Source organism: Vombatus ursinus, unplaced genomic scaffold (genome assembly GCF_900497805.2).
Source record: "Vombatus ursinus unplaced genomic scaffold, bare-nosed wombat genome assembly UNPS02005659.1, whole genome shotgun sequence".
Classification (NCBI taxonomy): domain Eukaryota; kingdom Metazoa; phylum Chordata; class Mammalia; order Diprotodontia; family Vombatidae; genus Vombatus; species Vombatus ursinus.
In genome coordinates this window covers 18,855,771-18,880,486 of record NW_020945437.1, presented here as the reverse complement: position 1 = coordinate 18,880,486, position 24,716 = coordinate 18,855,771, and the positions used below count along the sequence as shown (strand labels likewise).

At 39.4% G+C, this 24,716-nt stretch overlaps 1 protein-coding gene across 2 annotated transcripts; it reads right to left on the bottom strand.

Moving 5' to 3' along the window:
* Positions 1-347: 347 nt before the first annotated feature.
* CLNS1A (chloride nucleotide-sensitive channel 1A) lies at positions 348-21,547 on the bottom strand. Of its 2 annotated transcripts, none has more exons than XM_027848257.1 (7): positions 21,328-21,547; positions 14,669-14,805; positions 11,729-11,848; positions 10,581-10,688; positions 9,522-9,695; positions 4,940-5,029; positions 348-1,205 (listed from the first exon to the last, which is right to left on the bottom strand). In XM_027848257.1, the coding sequence occupies exons 1-6, from the start codon at positions 21,450-21,452 to the stop codon at positions 4,962-4,964; spliced, it is 732 nt and encodes a 243-aa protein (XP_027704058.1). In that variant the 5' UTR covers positions 21,453-21,547; the 3' UTR covers positions 348-1,205; positions 4,940-4,961. The 2 variants fall into 2 exon arrangements, with proteins under 2 accessions (XP_027704058.1, XP_027704059.1); XM_027848258.1 differs by having other exon boundaries at positions 9,522-9,629.
* Between the last annotated feature and the right edge of the window lie 3,169 nt (positions 21,548-24,716).

The window sequence follows — 24,716 nt, the reverse complement described above, 5'->3', positions numbered from 1 at the left end:
TGAGTATTAGAGAATCAAAATTATTTTAATTTCTTAATCTTTAATCATAAATTGACTTCCACTTGTCAGTGGGAACTTGTAAGTGATAGCGAGTGACTATATTATTTGACAGTGTCTCCTACTTTAAAGGGGAGATGTGAAAATCTCTTAAAACATGGCTCTAATGTATTTTTAAGACAACTGGCTAAAGAAGTGTGAGCAAATAAGGCTCAAAATATTAAGAATCTCCATTGTTTCTTTGTAGGGTTATACTACAAAAGGATACATATCAGATGCAGGGTGCCAATTATATAAAACAGTACATATATCAAAAAGTTAAAAACATGGCATGAAGAGACACCACAGAGTAACATATAAAACCTAATTTTATTCATTTAGCTGTAACAAAGACAAAAGGATTCTCATTTGCAGTATTTTAAGGAACTCATCCCAGCCTCTCTAAATCTTCAGAGGAACCTAAGAGGGGATAGCTTTTGAGGTCAATTTGTCACAACAGACTGGAATTATAAAATTCATTTTTCAGACTAAAGTGAACTGTGAAAACAGCAAAAGTTTGTCAGAAGCTCCCAGCTTATGTTAATGGAGACCAGTGGGACATGGTAGAATAGTTAATTAGGCTACTCACAGAAGCAAGAATAAGCTAATCAGGCTTTGATATTTCCTATGGGTAGTTACCTGATTGATCCAGAGTACAAAAGAGCAGAGGCAAGCCTCTGAGACCTCTTAATCTCCTCTTGTCAAGGAGCAAGTGCTGCTACACACATATGCACATACTCATGTACATGCATACATGTATGTGTACCTGCATATACATGTGCGTGGGTGTACATATGTATGTGCATGTCTGGCATATTCTTTGCACATCCTCCCACTTCCTCTTCTTTTCCATACCCCTGCACCACATGGGCCTCTTGCCTTACAAAAGATGAATACTGTGAGAGAAGGATTTATAGGCCTAGATGACTGCAACTGAGCATGAGATTCTTAAGTCAATAAGCTACAAATATCCTCTTGGGTGAATTCAACCACTTCTGTTAATAAAGACTGTAGGCTTCTGCTGGTGGTGATTCATATGGCCTCAGTATAAGTCTGTCTGAAGAAATAACTGGTTTAGGTCATTTTTGCAGAGGGGAAAAAGATGTTTCTTCTCCTTCCTCTCCACTGTGGAAAGACAGAAAGTTCCCTCCTTCAGTAATATGTGGAACCTGAAGAACAAGAAGTTGGCAGTTTTTAAAACACAGCTTATTTATAGTATCTTTTAGTGAGAAAAATCAGTGTTGGCATGGCTATTTTAAACACAAAGTAATTCCTTGTTTATTTTAATAGCACATTTAAAAAATACCCACTTAAAAGTTTTGTACAATTCTGGGAATTTTCAATGTCAGCCACCAATTTTAAGATGCTCAGTTTTTACTAACACAATGTCTCCTGTTCTCTGGCATGAAGAAAATAGGAAAGTCGACAATTTCCCATTAGAAAGCTCTGTGATGATATAATAGTTAACTTTGTCATTACGCAGTCTCTTCAGAATTCTAACCACAGCATCACAGGAACATCTCACTTAGGTAATGAGCTGGTTATGTTCTGTGAATCTGGCAAATGAAGGTTAGAGATCAAGGTTCTCTCGAAGTTCTTTTCTCACTTTCTGCATGACTGGTCTGAAGAAATAAATCTAATAAAATCTAAAAATGTGCTTCCCTGACAAGAAAACTTGAAATTCCCACAATTATACTGAGTCATCTGAATGCTATAAAATCTGACTAGAAATAAGAAAACAATAAATCATGATGTGAAATCTTCTTGTTTCAAGTGGGAGTCAAAAGCTGATCTAAGAACAACACAGAAAACCTGGGTGGAGGCTGGATGATGATATACCTCTAGAACAGAGGCTTGGAGGAAGAGGGGTGGAGAAGTGGGGGAGTAGGTATCTTAAAAGAAGTGAATTCTGAAAAGAGAGAGAGAATAAGAATATGGGAGGAGGAGAAACAGGGAACAGAACCTTGGGTTCACTTATTCCAAAACTCCCTCTATGACATCTGTGACAAGTGGGCATGCTGCCTCCAATGAGGGCAGCTTACGACCTCTTGAGGTGACCTATTTCTCTTTTTGAAAGTTCTAATTGTGAGCTCAAGGACAAATTTCCCCCAAAAGTCATGAAATTAGTGTCAACAATCACAAACAGTTATTTTTCAGTCAGTGGCAGATAAACTTAATTGCAGGTAAATGCAGAGTAATGCACTCAGGGGAACACAGTCTAAACCTACTCCAATTACTCAATGAATCTATAATCTCAGTGTGGAGAGAGGCCCCACACTTATAACATCATGGTTCCCTTAACCTCAGGTCCTGTATTTAGTGCTGGAAAGATGAAAAAGCAAAACCATCTCCCCAGCCCACCCCATATACATAGTCTTTATCCCTAAGGAATCAAGACTAAGGAGATAGGACATATACTTAAGGATTTAGGTTCTTCTCATCCATGTCCTCACATAAATCCTCTACAGGATGGTCACCCAATGTGGACCCCTTTTGATGTTGTGGGAAGACAAAGGAACCCATGAATTATCCATTTCTTCCTTGCTCTTATCAGAAGACTAGCCCACCTCTTTTTCTGGTCACACATCTGGTGATAAACTTTACACAGCTGTTTCTATTCAATTCTTCAATGATATTATGTTGCAACCTACTCAAATTTACCCTGTACCTTCTCCATTGCCCTGTGGGTGATCTAAAACTTTAATTCTTCAGAAACTGTGACATTCCAGGACTCTTAGGCACTGAGGATAACTGGAAGAATACTGATGATAATGATGGTCCTTTGTTTCAGGAAAAAACATGGGCTCATTAAAAGCACTGCAATTTCCCAAAGGTAATTCAGCCTATTCTCTTCCTCCTATTCAATTCTGGGCCCAGCTCTTTCTTATCTGCAGTATCTCTCCAAGAGGCATGTACTGAAGGACCAATTCTCTGGGATATCCATCCAAATAATTGTGATCTTAAGATGCACAGACAGAGGCACAGTGACTTGGTCTGCAGGGGTTCTGGTCCTTCTCTACTCTGCCCTAGCCAGATTACACCTGGAATACTGGAGATTAGTTCAACAGACATATTTAGGAAGGACATTAATAAGCTGAAGTGTCTAAGGTAAGGCAAGCAGATTGCTGGACAGCCTCTAATTCAAGCACAGGGATATTTAGCGTGAAGAGAAATCTTAGAGAGGAAATGACAGCTATTCTGAGGTATCTAAACACTCTCATGTAGATGTAGATCAGTCTTGCTCTGCTTGGTTCTACAGAATAACAGCACTTGGAGCAACACGACCAAAAAGTACGGTGGCAAATTTAATCCTGATATAAGGAAAAACTTCTTACGATGAGAGCTACTCAAATGAGGAAGAGGCTGCCTAGAGAGTTGGTGACTGTTTCTTCATGGAGGTCTTTAAACAAAAGTTGGATGACCAGTTCATGGCTATGGTGTAGAAGGGATCTTCATTCAGATATGGGTAGGATTAGACAGAATTCTCTTCTAACTGACATTTTGTGAATATCAATGTAATCAAGCATGACAATGCAATTAAGAATGCTAAAAAACAATCAAACCAACATTTATTAAGTACCTATTGTATACCAAGCACTCTGCTAGAGTTTGGAAAAGAAGACAAAAAATTTAGCAGTCCCTCTCCCTCAAGTAAATTACATTCTTTTGGGGGAGACAACACGTACTTGAGTATTTGAGACAAACAGAGATAATGCATGTTTTTCTGGTTTATTAACACAACTGACATTGCATAGGTGTGCAAAGTGCCTTTCTCACAACAACCCCGTGATTGTTACAAGTTTTATTTTCCCCAATCAGTAGACAAGGAAACAGGCTCTGAGAGATAAAGTGACTTGCTTACATTAAGTGTCCAAGGCAGAATTTGAACCCAGGTTTCCAGCTTCCAAGTCCAATAATTTTTTTTTACTATATTATTTAGTGGACCTGGGTTCTCATAATGGGTTATGCCAGCAGGATATGAGCTGTGGCAATTCCTATAGCAATCTAGAAAGGCCATGAATGAGAGCCTGGCAAAAGACCCTTAGAGTCACCCAATCTTCTAAGAATCACCCTAGAGATTTCAGGCAGGACCACATCCAGAAGACAAATTTTTTGACCATAACAGTTCAAAAAAATTTTTTTTATTCAGGTACAAGAGGATTATGGATTGTATTGATGTAATTAGGATACCCAGAGTGATGAAATCACAGATGTTTAAAACATTCAAGTATTACTCAGTGTCAATCTCCAGAATTTCTAATATATTGACCACTGCACTACCTAGCTGCCCCTTCTTTACAATTAAAGAGGGTTTTATCTCCTAACACACCCTCCTAGGAGCTAGGGAGTCTGCTATCTGTGGTCCACTAACAATGTCCTCAGGATGCAGATGGGTTCCATGAATCAATCAAGCAATCCATCCTTCATGTCAGAGAGGGGTGGTTACTAGCCCCACATAAGTACTAGCCTACTCTTCTTGATGTAACCAATCATGTTGTCCTCACCCCCATCATGCTGTGCCCACCCTGTAACTAATCACATCGTCTTCCCCACCTACCCAAGTCTGTCCTTCCCAAAACTATATTAGGGCTAGTGAACCCTATCTCTGGGTCTTTTGGTCATTGAAGAGAAACCACTGACCCAATTTACTGGTTACTGCTAGCCTAATGCTAGCTAACTAATAAATCGATCATGCTCAGACCATTGTCTCTCAGTTTACCTTAATTTTCAAATGTCATACCTAGCACAGTTCTCTGCATAGAATAGATACCTAATGTTTGCTGAATTAAGTGATGTGCAAATGAGCATCTTAAACAGATCATGAAAAGTAAAATTTAGCATTTCATATTATTAATGAAGTTTCAAATTCAAGGCCAAGTAAGAAAACAAACCACTCACTCACCTAATCTCAGCATAAGTAATCTTCAGTGATCAACATCTGCATCCTCAAACTGTCCGGCAACAGTTGGTGTGGTATCTATATCCATCCCATCTTAGAAAAAAAGCAGAGAGCCAAGAGTAAGAAAAAATTCTTTTAAACCGTTGAGTGAATATTCAGAAAAAAGAAGCAGTGCTCACAAAGTGCCAATGTGGCCTCATCAGGAACAGGTCAAGAAAGACTAACCTTAGTTCCTTTACTGACAAGGTTACTATATTATTAGGTCAAAGGAATTGCCATAGATATAGTTTAACTAATTTAACAAATATTTGGCAAAGTATCTCACATTATTTTTGTAAGAAAGATGTGGAATACATCAATGGTCTGCAAAGTGGGGTGCATGATGATATACTGGAGTAGAAGAAAATATAACTATAATTTATATTTTTTATTTAAAAATAAGCTTTGCCAATATTTAATACACACAGTGAAAATGGCACCCTCATTTGGACTCTATGTAAGATGGTCCTGTAACAAAGTAATATGTGAAGTCTCCTAATTGTAGAGTGGGACTCCCACAATGGAAGGGGGAATGACAGTGGCACTTTCATTCTGTATTTCAATGCACTGCAGTTTACATGGGCCCAATTAAGTGGATTCACAAATATTTTCCCTGACCCTTTAAAATGTCTATTTTTTATAAAATACATAATATTTAGCATAGTGGTAATAAGTATGCAATTTAAAAATAAATATACATATACTGAGAGAGTATTTGTTCAACTTGTTTTACTGGAGCACACAAAACCTGTTTTAAGTAAAATCAAAAGTTTAGAGATTACTGGACAATTATACAATTAGATGGATTAAGAAATGGTTGAATAGTTGGATTCCAAGAGTGGTCAGTTATTAATGTCCCACATCAGTCAACTTGTTAGGTAATCTAGGTCTCTAGTGGGGTGCTTGGCCTTGAGCTGTTTAACAATTTTATCAGTAACAGATACAGGTATCTACATCATATATAGGTAGATGGTATACTTATCAATCTGAAAGTGACACAAAGGGATAGCTAACCCAGTAGAGGACAGAGTAGGGATCCAAAAAGATACTGAAAGTTTAGAGTACTGGGCTAAACTTAAGCACATGAAATGCAATAAGGGTAAGTGTAAAATTTTACACTTGGGTCCAAAAAGTTAACTCCACAAGATGGGAACGGCACAGTTAAATCAGCAGTTTGTCTGAAAAAGATGTAGGGGTCTTAGCATACTGCAAGTTTAATAAAAGCCAGCAGTGTTATGTGTTAGCTGAAATCTTATCGCCAGTGGCTGCATTGAGAGCAGCCATGGCAGTGCTTCTAGGAATGAGCAGACCACACGGGAACACTGTGTTGAGTTTGGGAAGAACACTGATAAGCTAGGGATCATGCAGAGAAAGGCAGTTAGGATGGTGAAAGATCAGAATCCACGTTTATTCTATAAGGATCAGCTGCAAGAAGCAGAAATGGTTAGCCTGAAGAAAACTCAGGAACACACTATATAAATGTTTTTAAGTATCTCCAGGGTTGTCATGTGGAAGAGGGAGAGGACTTGTTCTGTCTGACCCCAGAAGAAAGAACTAGAAATAATAGATGGAAAGGGCAAGTTTGAGCTGGATGTCAGAAATGATTTCTTAACAATTAGAAATATCTAAAAGAATGAGCTGTTTCAGGAGTGGCGAGTTCCCCATCACTGGAGGTCTTCAAGCAGAAGCTGAATGACCAATTGTCAAATATGCTGTCATGGAAAGTCTTTATTAAATATGGTTGTAGCTGCATAGCCATATAGTCTCTCTAAATTTAAAATTCTATGAATTGTGAATACTTTTGTTCAGAGTAAGTTATGACAGAAAAAGAGCTGGCATCCTCTGATGGTAGGAAGCTGGTAATGATTTAAAATAAAACATCAAGGAATTGTGGAAGAAAAAATGGTACTAGAAGATTCTAACAAAGCTGAAATTACTATTTTAAACTTTATTTGGACTTTTTGGAGTGGCAGAGTGCCAAGCTCTTAATTCTAACAACAAAAGAATACCATGAAGCCTTAATATTTAGTCAAATCTCATTTGCGATATGCTAATTAATAGGGCGCTCCATTAAAGTTCTACTTTTCTTTCTTCTTGTGACATGAAGCACAAACTCTAACAGGCTCTGCACCAAGATGAAAAAGCTTCACAGAATGGGTTCGTGATGAACGCACTTCTTCTAAGGATCGGCCCAGCTAAATGTGAAGTGGACCACTATTAGGTGATGACTCTAGAGTTGCAATCTGTTTTGAAGGAAGGGGTAACGCCACCAAGATTACAGCTTCCGAAAGCATCAAAGTAATTAATGGACATGGACAAAATAAATTCACAAAACGCCCCCTCCACAATATAATTTTAGCTAATCATCCCTAAGGCATATACAAGATATTACACACAGTTAACAAAGAAGTTAACAAAAAAAGAACATTAATTTCTATAGTAAATCAATACTCTAGTTACAACTACGTGTGAGGTTTAAAGAATAAAGACAAATCTCTAGTCCTCCATTTGTAATGTAAGAGGTTACGCCAAGTTAGAAGGATTAGCATACAGCTATAGTGAATAGACTGACAGAATAGGAGACAGGAGGCCTGAGTTCTTGTCTTGACTCCAAAATTAATTGTATCCCGTCATTAATTTTTTGTCCTGGTTTTTTAGTTCCATATCCTAGGTTAAAAAAATAACAACCCTAGAAGGTCTCAAAATTTCCCTCCAATTCTAAAATTCTGTAATTTATACAATGAATTCTGAAAATGAAGAGAATTTCTAGCTAATGACCATCTAGACTGGGTGCATATAAATATGAAATGAAAGATCATTACAGGAAGACAACTGTATTCTGAAGCCCCATTTCCCCCCAAATCCTTTTTCAAAAGCTAAGGTGCAATAACATTGCCTGGCCTGTGTTTTGCATTTACCTTTTCCCCCAGAGGAGAATTCCAAGTTTAGATAAAAGAACCCTTAAAAATGAAGGGTGGCCTGCTACAAGTCTCTAATCTTTTCCCACTATGATTCCACACATGCTTTCATTTTTTATTTCTCCCTATCCACTGGCACCTTCCCTGCTGCCTCTAAGTATGATATTTCCTCCATCTTTAAAATGCTCTCAACATGACCGTTCTTCTCTCATCCTCAGCCATCCTCCCTGGAAAATGGTTGACATGAGGCACTCCTATTTTCCCTTCTCCTTCTCCTAAACCCTCAGCACTGACTCATTGTTCAACTCAAAGTGCCCTCACTAAAGTGACTTGTGGTTTCTGAATTACACATTTCACTGGTGTTCTCTCAATCTTCATTCTTGCTGACCTCTTTGCAGCTTTAGACACTGCTAATCACACTCCAGTTCTTCAAGCTTTTGTGACACTGCTCTCTGGTTCTCCTCCTACCTGTCTGACCACCTCTCCTAAGTCTCCTATGCTGCTTCTTCATCCAGGTAATGCTCACAAATCATGAGTACCCTCAAGCCTGGCTTTTCTCTCCATTCCTTCATTCTCCTCTCCATCTGCTGCTCCTTTGGATTCAATGACTGTCTCTATGCAAATGATTCCCAGAGCCATATATCCTTCCCTAGTTTCTCTCCTGAGTTCCAGTCCCTCATCACCAGCTGTTTGGACATCTAGAACTCAATGTCCCTCAAATTCAGCATGTCCAAAACAGAATTAATTATCATTTCCCCTAAAGCCTCCCCCATTCCAAACTTTCCTATTACTGTCAAGAATACTACCTATCCTTTCAGACCCAAAGGTTTATAAATCCACTGTTTCCAAGCCTACAGGTCTCTACCTTCACAATTTTTCCTGTCTGTCCCCTTCTCTCCACTCACACAGCTGCCACCCTAGCTCAGGCCTGCACTACCTCTCACCTAGACTCTTACAATGGCCTCCTAATTGGTGTCCTAGAATAGTTTCTCACCACTCTAAGTTCTTCCTAGACTCTTCCTAGGCTTCCTTCAAAGCTTAGCTCAAATCCCACCTTTTCCAGGAGGCTTTTTCTGATTCCCTGGCTTCTAGTGCCTTCCTCTAGAAGATTAATTCCTGCCTGCTCATAATTCTTGCTCAGAAATTGAAGTAGGAGAATTTAATGTCACTTTTGCAAGGTCATAGAGTTAGTAGTGGGCAAACCCTGGTCTCCCAACCCCAAGAAGTTTTAGCATTAGTATTATGCAGAAGAAAACTCAATACAACTTTCACTCCCTATGCACAACCACCACACTTTGGTCAAAGTTTAAACTGTCAGCTTTGTAGAATGCATCCCAAAGGACATAGGTGACATGCACAAGAAGCAGAGTGGTACAGTGGATATTGGATGTGGAGTCTCAAGGCCTGGAATCAAATCCTGACTGAAGTGGTGATTTACTACCTATGTGATCTTGGGCAAGTCAATTTCCCCTCACTGGGCCTCAGTTTACTCATCCCTGAGACAAGGAGATTGGAATAGTTGGTCTTCTAAGGCCCCTGCCAGTTCTAAACTATGAACCCATGAAAAAAAGACTGAATGTCTGATACTATTGTTCAGGCCTAAGATAAAAGTTTTGGAAAAGACTCACCTTCATAATCCCTAATTGAGTCTTCTGTCCTTACTCCAGCCATGTTATATTGGCTGCTCACAGACTGAGCAAGCATCCCTTCCAATCGCTCCAGAGTGGCTTGTCCTTCTGCAGTTAAATGAGACAATCCTTCTTCATAGGTGTAAAATGTAGGAATATCCCCCTGTCCTTGTTCTGAATGTACAAATTTTTAAAAAATCAAATGAGACAACATAAAGTACTTTGCAAATCATACAGCATTATGTAAATGCTAGCTATTATTGTTTCAAGTTACAGCATAACACTTAGAACAAAAAAAAATCCATGTTAACATGTTTGTTGCTAAATAGAAAATACAGTTAAATTCTGGCTCCTAGTGGGGTTCAGAGCTCAAGCAGGAGGGAACTGGAGAAATAAAGCCAATAGGCACATATCCCAATATGTAGTAATCTTTCCCGAAAGGACCAAAAAGCTTGAGAGAGTAAAGAATGTTATGTGAACAAAGGAAAATACTTTACACAATAAGTAGGTAAATGTTTAGCCATGAGGGGCAAAATCCCCAGAAGAGGGGTTTGTGTCAGATATGACAATATGTAAAGGAAAGGAAGCATTAACATACATGGACATATATTATTTGTGTGTACACAAGACCAATTGGGAATGGACAGTTATTTTAGGATACTGACTGTCCTAGAACAGAGAATGTCTCATGGTCAAGTTCTATCCTACAGAAATGACTAAGAAGAGTTTTTGGAAAAGTGGAAATGATCTGTTAAAGTGGGTAAGAAACATGACTCAGTCTTGGGAGGAGGTGCTAAGACATCATCCCAGGTTCCTTTTTCATTCTGATGCCTTTTTCTCACGTGCTTTGGCCTAAGTACATGATATTTTGCCTGTGTCTGTTTATTCAAAAGATAAAAGGAATAAACTATGACATTTGTCTTTTCTATATGTAGAAAAATAATACAAATACCAACACTGTACCACATAACACATATACCCATAAAAAATTATGAACCTCTCCACAATAGTTAGGTTGAATCAAAATTGAAATAAACTGAAGCACAAAATTTCACTAACCATGTGCTTCCACATCATATTCTTCTCCATCATAATCATCTGAATCTTCATCCTCAGGATCTGGATGTAAAGCTTGACATTCACACATTGCAGCAAACAATGCTTCCACTGAACAATAAATAAACCATCTTTTCTTTAGTCAACAAGAAAAATGAACCCAATGAGATTATGATGAATACAGATTTAGAGCTGGAAGGGACTTTAGAATCCATCTCCTCTCATCTTACAAATAAGTTGGAAAGGCTATGAATTGGTCCAACTGCTCTTGAAACAACTGGGAATTATGTAAGAAGAGTTATTAAACTGTTCATATCTTCTGATTCAGTCCTCCCACTGCTGAATAGCTGTTACCTGCTCTAACACCCCCTCTCTCCTCCCCCAAAAAAGGTCAGTGACAGAAAAGAAAGATCCAATGTATAGGACAAAAAATCCTGCAAAACATTCAAAGCAATATTCTTTGGGGAAGCAAAACACTAGAAACAAAATGTGTGACCAATGATTGATTTACAGATGACAAAATTGTGGTATATAAACATGTAATGGAATACTATTGTGTCATAGGAGACTGATGAACTGCAATGAATAATCTGTCCTGAAAAACCGATAAGGAAACAAACCTTCCAGCATTATGGATGTGGAATGTGGTATATACACTGTTAGACTGTTCAATTATTAGCTTTTTTCTTTTGTTACAAGGAAGGGGTCAATGAGTAGACACAGAATTGAGTATGAATTAACTGAAGTCAACAATAAAACTTTTTTTATAGAGCACTGGGAAAAAATGACCAGAACTGTCTACTTCTCTGATACGCTGAACAACAGGTAATTAAAGGTATTTTCTAAAAACAAATATCCCTTAGTATTCACTGATCACAGGATTTAGAACTTTATTTTAAAAATCATTTAGCACAACTCTACTTCTTCATCTGACAGATGACTAGCTCAAGGTCATATAGAAAATAAAAGTAACAGAGCCAAAATTTCAACCCCCAGTCTTGACTCCAACTCTAGTGTTTTTTCCACAACATCCTACTGCCCCAAACCTGTATTACTGTGTTATCAAAGATACTTAAATTGAGAATAAACACACATGGAGGCTATAAGTTTTTACTTGTTGAAAGAAAACCAGTGAATAGGAGAATACTCACATGCTGACTTATCACTCGGTACAAATCTGAACTCAGCAATTGGTTCAATATCTTCATCACTATCCTCATCTTCTTCCCCTTCTGCCATTGAAGTTTCTTTTAATTCTTTTGGTTCTTCCTCTAAGAATAATGGGGGGCAAAGTTTTTACATTACATTGTCCTGTTTTTATTGGACTACTGAAATTATCCCAAAGGAAATTTAACAAGATGGGCAAATATTATAATTCTAACTTTATTAAATCAACTCATAAACGTTTTTTGGGTCAAAATGTGAAAACGGCACTGAAAACTGCCACTTGTTCATACTATGTTCTACTACCTTTCTTAATGGACACACAGTTCTGTCACCGCTTCAACAGCTAACATGTGGTCAATAAACATGATTTGATGCAGGTAAACTATGGAACAGAGGGTTGATAAAAAAGAGAATTAATGGAAAAAGAAGGCCATGAAGAACCATGGGAAAAGGAAATAAATACCACAAAGAGGCTGCCTAATTTCTCAAAAAGACTAGACTATAACAAGCTAATTAGAAAGGCAACAGAAATAACACCATTAGAGACACAAGGACAACACTGCCACTTCCCAATAATATACTACAAAAAAATCAAAGTCTACTTATTTTTGCCTCAAAAAATAAATCATAATCACTTCAGCTTCCAACAAGTTGATATAAGCAAATCATTTGAACTTTTAGAAGGTCTTTTTAAAAAGATTATACATATACACTAACAACACATGTTTAAAGGTTGAATACAACTCCACATTCCTATTCAAGAGGTCAAAGAAAGATCCTGAAAGTGCTGCAGAAATTACGTCCAAGAAGCCTAGCCAATGCAAAAAATAAGCATTAGGCACAAAGAAGGGAGGGGAAAAGATAAAATAAAGTACTTCAAAATGCTATTTTAAGTTATTCATCCAATCTGGATCAAACGCTGTAGGGGCTATACGGTTAATCTTAACAATCCACAAAGGGAGAGGTGACTTTCACTTAAAGGGTCAGAAATGTTGAGGAAAGGTAAAAATCAAGTAGTGTTTTTAAACAAAGGTATAAATCTTTTACCAACTGAACAAAGAAAATGGCAGTGGTGTAAAGACTCACAACGGAGCAAGAAGATGCCTGCTGGTAGGTTCAGGGAAACAAAGTTGTTAAGGAATTCTAACTTGGCAACCCAACACATTTCTATCTCTAAAAGCTGGAAAGTTTTCTTCCATAATAACTGCTCTAGAGAATAGTTTTTATAAAATTTTTGTTTCCTAACAAATATTGAAAAAAATTCAAGAAGCTCTTCCATTATTACACTATATATATGTATGTATGTGTGCGTGTGTGTGTGTATCCTATATCACAATCAAATTCAGTGTTCCCTGAATATGCCTTGCACTTCCCATGCCCCCCCCACCCTGTGCTGAAGTGTTATATAAGCATTAGCTACCATCATTCTGACATTCCATCCAACTGTAATGCTCTCATCTCCCAATCATCTTTTTTTTTTTTTTTTTTTTTTTATGGCGAGGCAATTGGGGTTTAGTGACTTACCCAGTGTCACACAGCTAGTGAGTATCATGTGCCTGAAGCTGGATTTGAATTCAGGTCCTCCTGACTCCAGGGCCCATGCTCTATCCACTGTGCCATCTAGTTGCCCCTCCCAATCATCTTTTAATGCTGGGTGCCAAAGCCACCTCCTTAGTTTTCTTCCCTGATCCTTCAGGCCAAAACAATCTCTCTCCTCTGAAGTTCTAGTATCATGTTTTTCACTCTCTTACGGCGCCTACAACATACTATTTTCTCGGAGCTATAAAGGTCCTTTGCAGCCCTACTATTCTAAGCTTACATAATTACTTGTACACATATTTCTCTTATGTCCTGCAATAGACGAAACTAGAGATTATTTTACTGCTATTTGAATCCCAATAGCTTCTAAAGCATTATGTCTTACATAATACAGATGCTTCATTTGTTGAATGAACACTAACATTAAACCAAATGCAATATACAACAATCTTCAACCAAAACACAGCTGAAGAATGAAATGGAATTTTGGTTTTGTGCCTAATGTCCTATACACTTGGGTAGTTACAGTCATATTTTTTCATTCAGTATCCCCCAATCTTTGGAGGATCTACAACAGTCATAATTTAGGATCCCCTAACAAATAAATAAATTACATTAATGCTATGAATGAATTCAAAATAATTATTTAGAAATTCAGGAGAAATTAACTGAATTCAATTTTAAAGTGGCTACTGGAAGAAACAAGAGACATCCATATGGATATTGTCAAATACTTCCTCTAGTGAAACTAGAACCTAACTAGAAACTGGAACCTAAAAGGGAAAATTGATTTAATAGGCATAATAATTGTTGAACTAATCCTAACCGCAATAAAAATTCTTCCTTAATCAGGGGGAAAAAAAAGGGCTATGACCCAAATCTTTAAGTATGCCTAATCAGCACTTCCAACAAAAGTAGGGCAAAGCTGAACAGAAGAGACAAAGAGTCATTCTCTAATTAAAGAATTCTAAGGGCTAAGTACATAGAAAACAAAGTGCAAGGAAAGACAAGGAATATAACAATCACCGTTCATAAATAATGTGCTAAAATGTAAAATTTCCATTCCACATGATGAAATACAATTCAAGCCCATGACAAAGAACTCCAAAGGGACTTCCAACTTCTGTTGTATAGATGTTTAACTAAATGGAAAAGAGTATTAAAAATAAGTGGGGAAACAACTATTAATTCCAGAGTCTTAGAAATGTTTGTTTGTTTGCACTGAGGATTTCAAAGCAATTTCATTTGAAGGAGCTCTGATCTAAATTCTTTGTCCTAAAATCCAAATTAAGAGCCCTCAAAGGAATGCTACCACCTTTCAATAACATTAGATTATCTTTCATAACATAATCTTTGCTGAAAAAGGGGGATAAGTCATACTGTACCTCCAAATCGAGCATTGACCATAACATACAAGTGCTCTTGCGGATAGGCATTTAGGTCCCTGGAGACAGCATGTAAACTAATGGTAGGATAGTCCAGTGAAAATCCTATTCCAGAGCCATCTAACCAGGACAGGCGGCTGAAAAATATAGTTAAGCAAGTTAGTTATAGATTGTGTACTGATTTAAGTTTATTAAAATGTTTTGTTTTTATGTGAATGTCACACACACATACCTTCAAAACAATTACTTAAAAATGAAATTTGGCAGCAGGTATATAATTATTTGCAGCCTGCTTTTCTTTGAAACCTATTCCTTTCCCCAGTTTTGTTTCTGACATAAGTTAAAACATAAAATTCTACATTTCTAGGCCATATTAATGCTAGTACTTAGATAGTATGACACCAAAAAATTTATAACTAGCAGAAAAATTATTGTGCAAGGTTCAGAGTATTTAAAAAATTTTTTTTCTCATTGAATAATGCTTCAATTTCACCATTCCTTTTTCTCACAACCAAGTCCTTGTCATGCCTTTCTCTCTTTCCCAAAAAGGGTGTGATAAAGGCCAGTTTAACTAAATAGCCCTGGGAGGAAAAATTTTTTTTTTTGCATAATATGACTGTGTATACCAATCAGTATAAAATGATTTTTGTTGGCAAACTATAAATAAGACTTCTAATTTAATGTATCAATCATATTAAGAATCTGCCCCAATACTATTTGCAAATAAACAGCTCGTTTTAAGACTGAATCATAAAATTATTTGTACCTTTTCTTTTTCTCAAGACTCTAACTGTATGTTTATATTTAATAGACAGACAGTTCTCACTTTACATAAATTCTCATCATACAAATTCGACTTCCTGACAGGCAGTGGCTGGGCTCAGCCCTGGCTCCCTGACTCCTAGCAGGTGGCAGCTGCAGCAGCACAGGTAAAGCTCCTGGAAAGCGTGCCACTCTGTGGAGGCGGTGGGGCCACACACCTAGGAGAGGAGTAGTTCTGGGCAATGGTCCACTTATGTTATGCGTGAACTACTTACATAAAAACATAACACTAGTAAGAATTCACATTTATATAGGCATACTTCAGTTCATAAATGGATTCTTCTTAACAACCCTGAGACACACTGTGGAAGCACTCTCCTCCTCTCTTCTCCCTACCATTTGCATTGTAAGTAAAGAAGCCGAGGTTCAGAAGGATTAAATCACTTGGGCACAGCCCTTCAATAAGAAAGAACAACCTTAGACTTGGAATCAGATTTTCTAGCTTCTCTCTCAGTGTTCTTTCTATCACATCTTGCTAAGTGTGTTGCAGATTATATATTACACACCTCACCAGTGGTGAGCAACCTAAGGTGTGTTAGGAATGAATCGTGAATCAATGCTGGCCCAGGGACAGATTACTGTGGTCACCACTCCCTCTCCATCAGCTCCTTTTAGCACTGCCACTGAGACACCACAGAAAGAAATGATCAGAAGCCTAAGATATAGAACAAGAGCTCAGGAGATGTTTTGGGCCAAATAAAGGTCAGAAGACGAAATCAACTCCTTGTAAGTGCTAGGGGATCACTGAAGCTGTAGGCCCATGAGTAGTTGGGACCTTCAAAGGACAAGAGTGGATAAAGAGAGAGAAAAGAAAAAAGGACTGAATTAGAATAAGTCTTGTGATATGTTTGTATTAGGAAAATTTAGAAGAGGCAAGCCATCAAGAGAAAGAACCAATAGTCTGCAAAGGAGAAAGACGAGGCCCTGGTAGGCAAGGCAGTCTTAGGAGGACTCAGTCGAAAAGGAATTAAACAGTAGATGGACAGCAACTGAAAGGAAAGAGGTAGGAATGAAATACAGCAGAAAAGAGGTTTGAGGGAAGGAAGAGTATGTAGTATAGGGCATGTACATGGTGAAGGGATGGGTACGATCTGAGGATAGCTATAGCCAAAAAATTCAACACACTTTGACCAACCTGATGATGTTAGATGATATTCTGAGTTAGTGTTCAGACAACAAAGTCCACTCCTGGGCCAGTACCAGAAATTTTTCTAGCTTAGTAGAATATGCCAAGGCTTGTGCTCTACTAGTTTAGCTTTCGCAAACCCAGGGCTCATTTCATGTTATGATGAGGCCGGAAAGGAGAATTTTATTGGAGGCAAAGGATATTACAGTATCATGTCACTGACCTCATCAGAAAATCACCTCTTCACAGTTAATGAAAAACAGACTCCATCAAATTTTGTTCTATAGCTTTAAGGGGAAACTCCAGATGAGAAATGGATCAATCCTATCTAGGTGATATATGAAGCTAAAGCAGAGAAACCTCAAAAGATCAACTGCAATTATTTTACTATAATAACAATACTCCAATAGATCTGATGATTTCACCAATTTGGAAGTTCCTTCCAAAGATGCCAATCACAATTCATCCTTACCTGCCCATCTTTTGTCCACGTCCTCTCATAAATTCACTACAGCAATTCCAACCAATGTCCTAGATCCTTTCCTCACTTTCTCCTAATATTATGAGGGTACAAGTGGGACACTCTAGCTTTCACCTATTATCTTCTGCTCTTACCATGTGACCAGGGACTAACTATGCCAGGAAAATAACTGACAAAAAGGTAGCCAAGGAATAAAGTAGAGTAATTGGAAGGATATTCAGAGCTCATGGCTGGACTGTGCTCTCTGGGAAGGGAAGGGGAACAGTAGTAAATGCGAGTGATGCAAAAGATATTAAATTTTATTTTAACAAATGGAAAGGGGGCCCTCAAAAGGTACTGAGTTACCTATTACGGGAACTCTTTAAGCAGACACTGATGAATACTGATTGTGGGTAGGATTCATGATGTGGGCAGAGGATTGGACCAGATTAACTTTTGGTAGCTTTCCCTTCCTTCCAAACCCCCCACCTAAGGCGATGAGGTTGATGATAATAATGATAGTGAAGTATAATACCTTATCTATCTGGACCCAGCTATCCAGTAACCTCATCTATGAGACAGACAATAACTTGTAACAAGGGAACAAAAAGCCTGGGCAATCAAAACAAATGCCACCATGTACATTCGTCAAAGCTCATGAACTACTCATTTTATGCACAAAGCTAACAGACAATGGCTGTTTTCCAAGTCCACAATAGATTAACATTAGCACCTTGAGCACAATGACCACGGTGGGATGCACACTGACAGAATCAAGAGAGAACTGCAGACACTGATCTAAAAACAAAAAAGCATAAGAACTCAAAGACTTTAATACACTATCCCATAGCCCTAAACACTTTTAGGCCTGAAGAAATAACTACATACCATAATACAATCATAATACAATATCATATACCATAATACAATAACTGATGCTTACAGTGAATATAGTCATCAAGAGAAGGTTAAATCTGGGGCAGCTAGGTGGCGCAGTGGATAGAGCACTGGCCCTGGATTTAGGAGGACCTGAGTTCAAATATGACCTCAGACACATTACACTTACTAGCTGTGTGACCCTGGGCAAGTCACTTAACCCCAGCGCCTAGCCAAAAAAAAAACAAAAAAAAAAACAGAGAAGGTTAAATTATTCGAGACAAGGTTCTGTGTTTCATGGAAAGAAACAGTTACCATCTGGAAAATTTGACTATCCATAATTCATAACCCACACTTTTTCTAAAGCCACACTAATTAGATTTGCATCATAAACCATCCACTTTCTTCTGTATATGAAAAAATAGTTTTAATAAATCCTCAGAAAACTGCAGTAACCATCAATCTCTTATTCAAACTACATTCTTTTAAACAAATAAACTTACTTCTTCCCACCTCAAAAATTCTCTAGCTGTGCTGTAATACAATGAACAAAATACCAAATATGGGTTGTCAAGAGAATTTCAAACATCCAAGACCACAAAATTTTCTCTGTTTTAAGTGCCAGCCCAGTGGTAGACAAAATGTTACCACAGAATGTCCATCAAATTCTGTCCTTACTTTTAAAAGGCACATAACAATGTAGTTCTGAGGCTTCTCCCTTACTGCTGACACAGCATATCCACTGTCACCACAAAACATTTCACAGAAAAAACAAAAACAAAAACACTTCATAGAAGGCCTTCATATTCATTTTTGCAAGTATTTTTAAATGGACAATATATATTGTAAAATGGAAACATTTAATGTCAATAAGATAAACATATAAGCAATAAACACTAGTCATTTCCCCTACCATTTCCAAATTGAACCATCCTTTCTTTAAAATACTGAAGCAAAAACATCCAAACAGAGACTGTATTTGTCAACTCTCGGTCCCAGTGGTTCCCCATTTCTCTGATCTAAGGTAGTAAAGAATTTCCATTATTCCTTCTCCAGGACTCTCTTTAGTTCTTCCATTACTCTGAGTTCAACTTCCTTTCAGTCATCGTTTCATTTGCATGTAATTGTCATTGTGTAAACTGCTCTCCTTGCTCTACTTATTTTACTATGTATCATTTCATACATTTTCCTATGTTTCACTGAATTCCTCATATTTGCCATTTTTTATAAATCACATTTCATCATATTTACATGCCATAGTTTTTCAGCTATACTGTATTAATAAGCACCCACTTTGTTTGCAGTTTTTTGCTACTATAAAGACTGCTGCTAGGAATATTTGGTACAGACTGGATCTCTGCTTATGTCTTTAACAGATGGGAGAAGGGGGTGGCAGTGCAATATGCTCATTAGTAGAACAGCAGGGTCAAAGGGTATGGACAGTTTCATCACTTTGCTTTCAATATTCCAAACTGAAATTCAGAAGAGCTGGAGCATTTCAAAATTCTACCAACAGTATATCACTGAGCTTGCTTTTCCACAGCCCCTCCAACCAAGAATGTACCACCTTTTGTCATCTTTGCCAATTTGTTTGAACAAAAGTAAGTTGTGAGATAAAATTTTAATAGTTTTTATTCATACCAATCAATCAATCAAACATTTTAAAAAAGTGTCTACTACATGTTAGATGCTGGGGATACAAGTGTAAAGAATTAAAGAACTCGTCTATAAAGTACTTACATTCTAATATGGGAGATAAATATATATAAATATAAAACAATATAAATATATACAAAGTAAACAGAAGGTGGCTTGGGAGGGAGTGCACTAGCAGAGAATTAGTCAATCAACAAACATTTATTGAGCTCAAAGACTTCCTGCAGAAAATGTTGTTTGAGCTATGTCTTAAAGGAAGCAAAGAACTGTGATGTAGAGATAAGAAGGAAGTGCGCGGTAAGCGTATGGGACGGCCAATATAAAAAACTCAGAGACAGGAAAATGTGAGGGAAATAATTTCCAATGGGCCTAGAAATATGAATTGAAGCCAGACTACTAAGGGCTTTAAAAAAATAATATTTTATTTTCCCCCCAATTAGATGTAAAAACAATTAACATTCATTGTTTTTTTAAGTTTTGAATTCTAAATTCTATCTCTCCTTCCTTCCTCTCTCCCTTCCTGAGATGTTTCTCTGGCTTCTTGCAGTAGTTTCTACTTGACCTGGAAGCTCTGGAATTTGGCAGTGTTATTGCTGGGAGTTTTCATTTTGGGATCTCTTTCAGTAGGTGATTGGTGGATTCTTTCAGTTTCTATTTTACCATCTGGTTCTAGAATATTGGGGCAATTGTCCTTAATAATTATTATTATTCAACTATGGGTTGTCTCTCCCTCATGAGGTTCTAATTTCCTTAAAAATCTCAGTTTTTGAATTGATAGAATTTTATTTTTTGAACTAGTAGGATATCTCCTACTTTCTTCCAAAAGTTTTTTCCAGTTCTCCTTAATGCAAGGTCATTCCCTCTAAGATTACCATGAATTTATCCTGTAGATGGCTCGTTTGCAAACAGTGGTTTGCATGTTGTCTCCTCCGTTAGACTATAAGCTCCTTGAAGGTGTAACTGGTTTTTGTCTTTCTTTGCCCCCTCAGTGCCTGGCACATATTACGCCCTTAGTAAGTACTTGCTGATACCTTTATTTTATGCATTTAAAAACATCCCTCTGAGAAGAGGTCCGGACGCTTCCCCAGACTGACTGCCAAAGGGACCCTGTTTGAAGCTTTTTTTCTGCGTGGCCCCACTGGGCAGATGTAGGAGCAAACTAAGTTCCAAACGACGAGCTTCCTAATGGATCTGTCCTAGGTTGGAATAAGCTGCGTCGGCAGGCAGTGAGTCTGTGGGTCAGTCAACAAACATCCATTACTCGCCTACTATGTGCCAGACACAGTGCCAAGTGCTGGGGAAACAAAGAAAGGCAAAAGACGGCCAGGCCCTGCCCTCGAGGAGCGCACAGTCTAACGGGGGAGAGGACGTGCACGCTAGGTGCAAACACGCAGGATAAACGGGATAATCCACAGAGTGAGTTCCCCGTCACTCCCCCAGCTCATGGTGGCTGTGCCCTGAGGGCACAAGCCGCTGCTCTCTCCCCTCCCCTACAGCTTTGGGAGACGCTCCCCAAAGAACCCTGAGCGCGGCCCCAACGGCCCCGGACCGCTCGGATGCCCCACCACCGGAAGCCTGCGCGGGCGCATGCGTGCGTCCCGCCTCCTCCCCCTCCCCCGCCTCCCCGGCAGCGAGCGCGCCCACGCACGGGGCGGGGGTTAGGAGAGAGCGCTTCGGCCCGCCGCGCCCGCGCTCTTCCCCTCAAGCCAGCGCCACTACCTCTCGGCAATGTAGAGGGTGCCAGTGCCCAGGCCCTTGCCGTCCAGCACCGCTTCTGTATCGGGCTGCTGCTGCCGAAGCCCATCTTCTGGGCTCGGCGGGGGGAAGCTCTTCAGGAAGCTCATCCCGTCGGCGGTGGCGGTGGCACTGGCCGCCCAGAGGACAAGGGAGGGGGGCTGGTCGGGAGGCGAATGCAACACGCTCGCCCCAAACCCGGAAGGAAAGGGGCCGGACGAGGCTCGCCACCCCGGAAGGACAATGGCAGCGAAGCCCCGCCCACCTCCTGCGTTCGAGAGGAGCGAAAGCCTTTCTAGGAAAAGTGCTCGGTAGTCTTGGAAGACCGGCGAGCGCTCTCCTTTACCCCCGAGCCCGCTCCCCCAGCCGATTCTGGTCTTGGGGGCGGGACACGTGGTTTCCAATCCCAGCTCTTCCAAGGACTCGCCGTGTGGCCTTAGGCCAGTCACTTCCTCTCGCCTGTCCGAGCCTCAGTTTCCCCAGCTGTGTAATGAGCCGAGGACCATTGGAAAGGAGAGGGTGACCCACTCCTGCCCCTCCAGCAGCCTTTCTGCGGTCATTAGAAACGTGTGACCCCCACTGTCAATGAGCCACGACCTTGGGCTTCCTGGGCACTGAAGGCTATCCGTGATCAGGAAGGCAGATGTTCGAGATCAGCCAGGTCTTTACAGGTCTCGGGCCACGTGGCTCTGACTCTGCTCCGCATGAAACAAGCCAGGAGGCTGTGCGGTCCCCGGCATCCCCATCAGCAGTGGAGACCTCATTCTGCTCCTCTGAGAAGCCTCTGGGCTCTGGGTTCTAGTGTCCCCATGGGTGAAAACAAACTCACTCCCGCGGGTTCCTAATTTGACGATTGTTTGAATTCCCGAACAAGGACTCTTGAGCATAAGGTTAGCAATTTTTTAAAAAGTGTAATGAACATTTTAAAATCTACTTCTAAATGCTAAAGAGGGGATACCCTTCTAAAAGGGTAAGAGGGGTAACAGGATTCTGATGTGAGCCAAAACTAGTAATTTCAACATTTAAAAAATGATTTGAAAGGTAAGTTTGCTAGTCAAAAGACCTTGCCAAAAAAAAAAAAGATGCAAAAGCATACTTGGCTGCTGCCTACAAACAAAATATTTTAACTAATAGGTACAGCAAAAATGTACTGAACAAAGACTTGCGGAGGGAAAAACAGGAACCGCAATCGTTTCACGACACCTTGATGTCATCTTAGTAATACCCCAACCACATGGTGACCAAACATTGCCCCCAACTCCAACCCCCAAGCAAGGGCACGGGAAAGCCGTATGGTCAGTCTCAACCACTGTAGTAACAAATACTTGCTGTCCTCTGATAGGAAAGCCTGCAGTTTTGTTTAAAAGGTCTGTTTTCATAACAGTAAAAGTGTTTGATCTCTTCCTGTGGTCTCCAGCCCTTGAACTGAAAAGTATAAATCCTGTTGCTGGCATTCCAAATATTCCTCTTTTCTCCCTTGACTGATTTCCCTCATTATCCACCTTTCCCTTTACAGAGAAATGTTTTACTTACCTATGCTAAGTTGCCACTGATTTCACAGCTGCTGATTGGCTGTGAGAGGTTAAACAAGCCAAATCTATACTCCAGGAAGCTGAATTTGCTGTTATCAGAATAGATTCCAAAGCATGTTTTCAGTGAGCCCTCCTTATGTTTGACTCACAGTTATCAACCCTTGATGGGTATGCTTCTCCCAAAAGCTTGAGAAAATTCCCCAATAGTCAAGTCTCAGGTTTATAAGGGCCATTAGATACCAAAGCTGTCCTACAGGGTACTGTCCTGGGCCCTCTTCTCTTCTTTTGTACTACTCCAGTTGGTGATTTATCAATTCCCATGGATTTAATTACTATCGCTATGCTCATGATTTTCAAATCTAACCTATCCTAATCTCTACTGACCTCCAATCTCCCATTTCCAATTGCCTTTCAGTTATGTCCAACTGGATTCATTTGGATGTTTAAAACTTAACACTTCCAAAATGGAATTCATTATCTTTCTCCCTAAACCCTTCCCTCCTCTTACCTTCCCCATAATTATAGAGGGCAACACCATCCTCCCAGTCCCTCAGGCTCACAACCTAGGGAGTCATCCTGGGCTCCTAACTTTCTTTCACCCCCTATATCTGCAATGTTGCCAAAGCCTGTTGATTTCACTGTTCCAACATCTCTCAAATATAGCCCGTTTTCTCCTCTGACACTGCCACCACCGTGGTGTAGGTCCTCATCACCTTGCAATTGGATTATTACACTACTGCAATAGCCTGCTGGTGGGGTCTGCCTGCCTCTAGTCGCTGCTCACTCAGTCCATCCTCCATTCAGCTACCAAAGTGATTTTCCTAAAGTGTAGGTTTAACAATGTCATCATCCCCCACTACTCTATAAATTCCAGTGGCTCTCTATTGCCTCTAGGAGCAAACAGAAAATGCTCTGTTTGGCATTCAAAGCCATTTATAAACTAGCCCCCTTCTACCTTTCCAGTCTTCTTATACCTTACTCCCTGCCACATTGGCTTCTTTCAGTGACACTGACCATCTCTGGGCATTCTTTCTGGGTCTCCCCCATGTATGGAATGTTCTTCCTCCTCTACTTTGACTACTGACCTCTCTCGTTTCTTTTAAGTCCCAACTAAAGTCCCCTTCTACAAGAAGCCTTCCTTAACCCCTCTTAATTCCTGTTCCCTCCCCCTTGCTAATTACTTCCTGTTTATCGTGTGTGTATATGTGTGTGTGTGTGTGTGTGTGTGTGTGTGTGTGTATCTTGTTTGTGCATGTTTGTTTGTTAGTTATTTGCCCTGTCTCCATTACATTGTCAGCTCCTTAAGGGCAGACTATCCTTCACCTCTTTCTGTATCTCCAGTGCTGAGCACAGTGCCTTTCGCATAGTAAGTACTTAATAAATGTTGATTGATGGATTGAATTAGTCCAACTCTCCTGGTCAGTGGTCCTGGTACCAAGTCTGACAAATGTTCAAGCCGAAAGTTCTAGAACATCTCTAAGGACAGGACACTCACTGCCTCTTAAGGCAGTCCATTCCATTTTTAGAGAGTTCTTATTACTTAGAAGTTCTTCTCTATAATGAGCTAAAATCTATATTTCTTTGATTTCTATCGATTGGTCCCAGTTTTGTCCTCTAGAGCAAAGCAGAATAAGGCTAATTCCTTTTTCACTTGATAGCTTTTCTGATTCCTGAATACAACCCCCAAGATTTCTTTTCTATAAGCTAAATATTCTCTTCAGTTGGTCCTCATATGGTAAGGTTTTAATTCAAACAACATTGTTAAAAATGTCACGTGGAGAATTAAATTTGGAAAACCATAAAGGGAGGGGGGAGATGTCAGGGTGATAGAGGTAGTAGAAG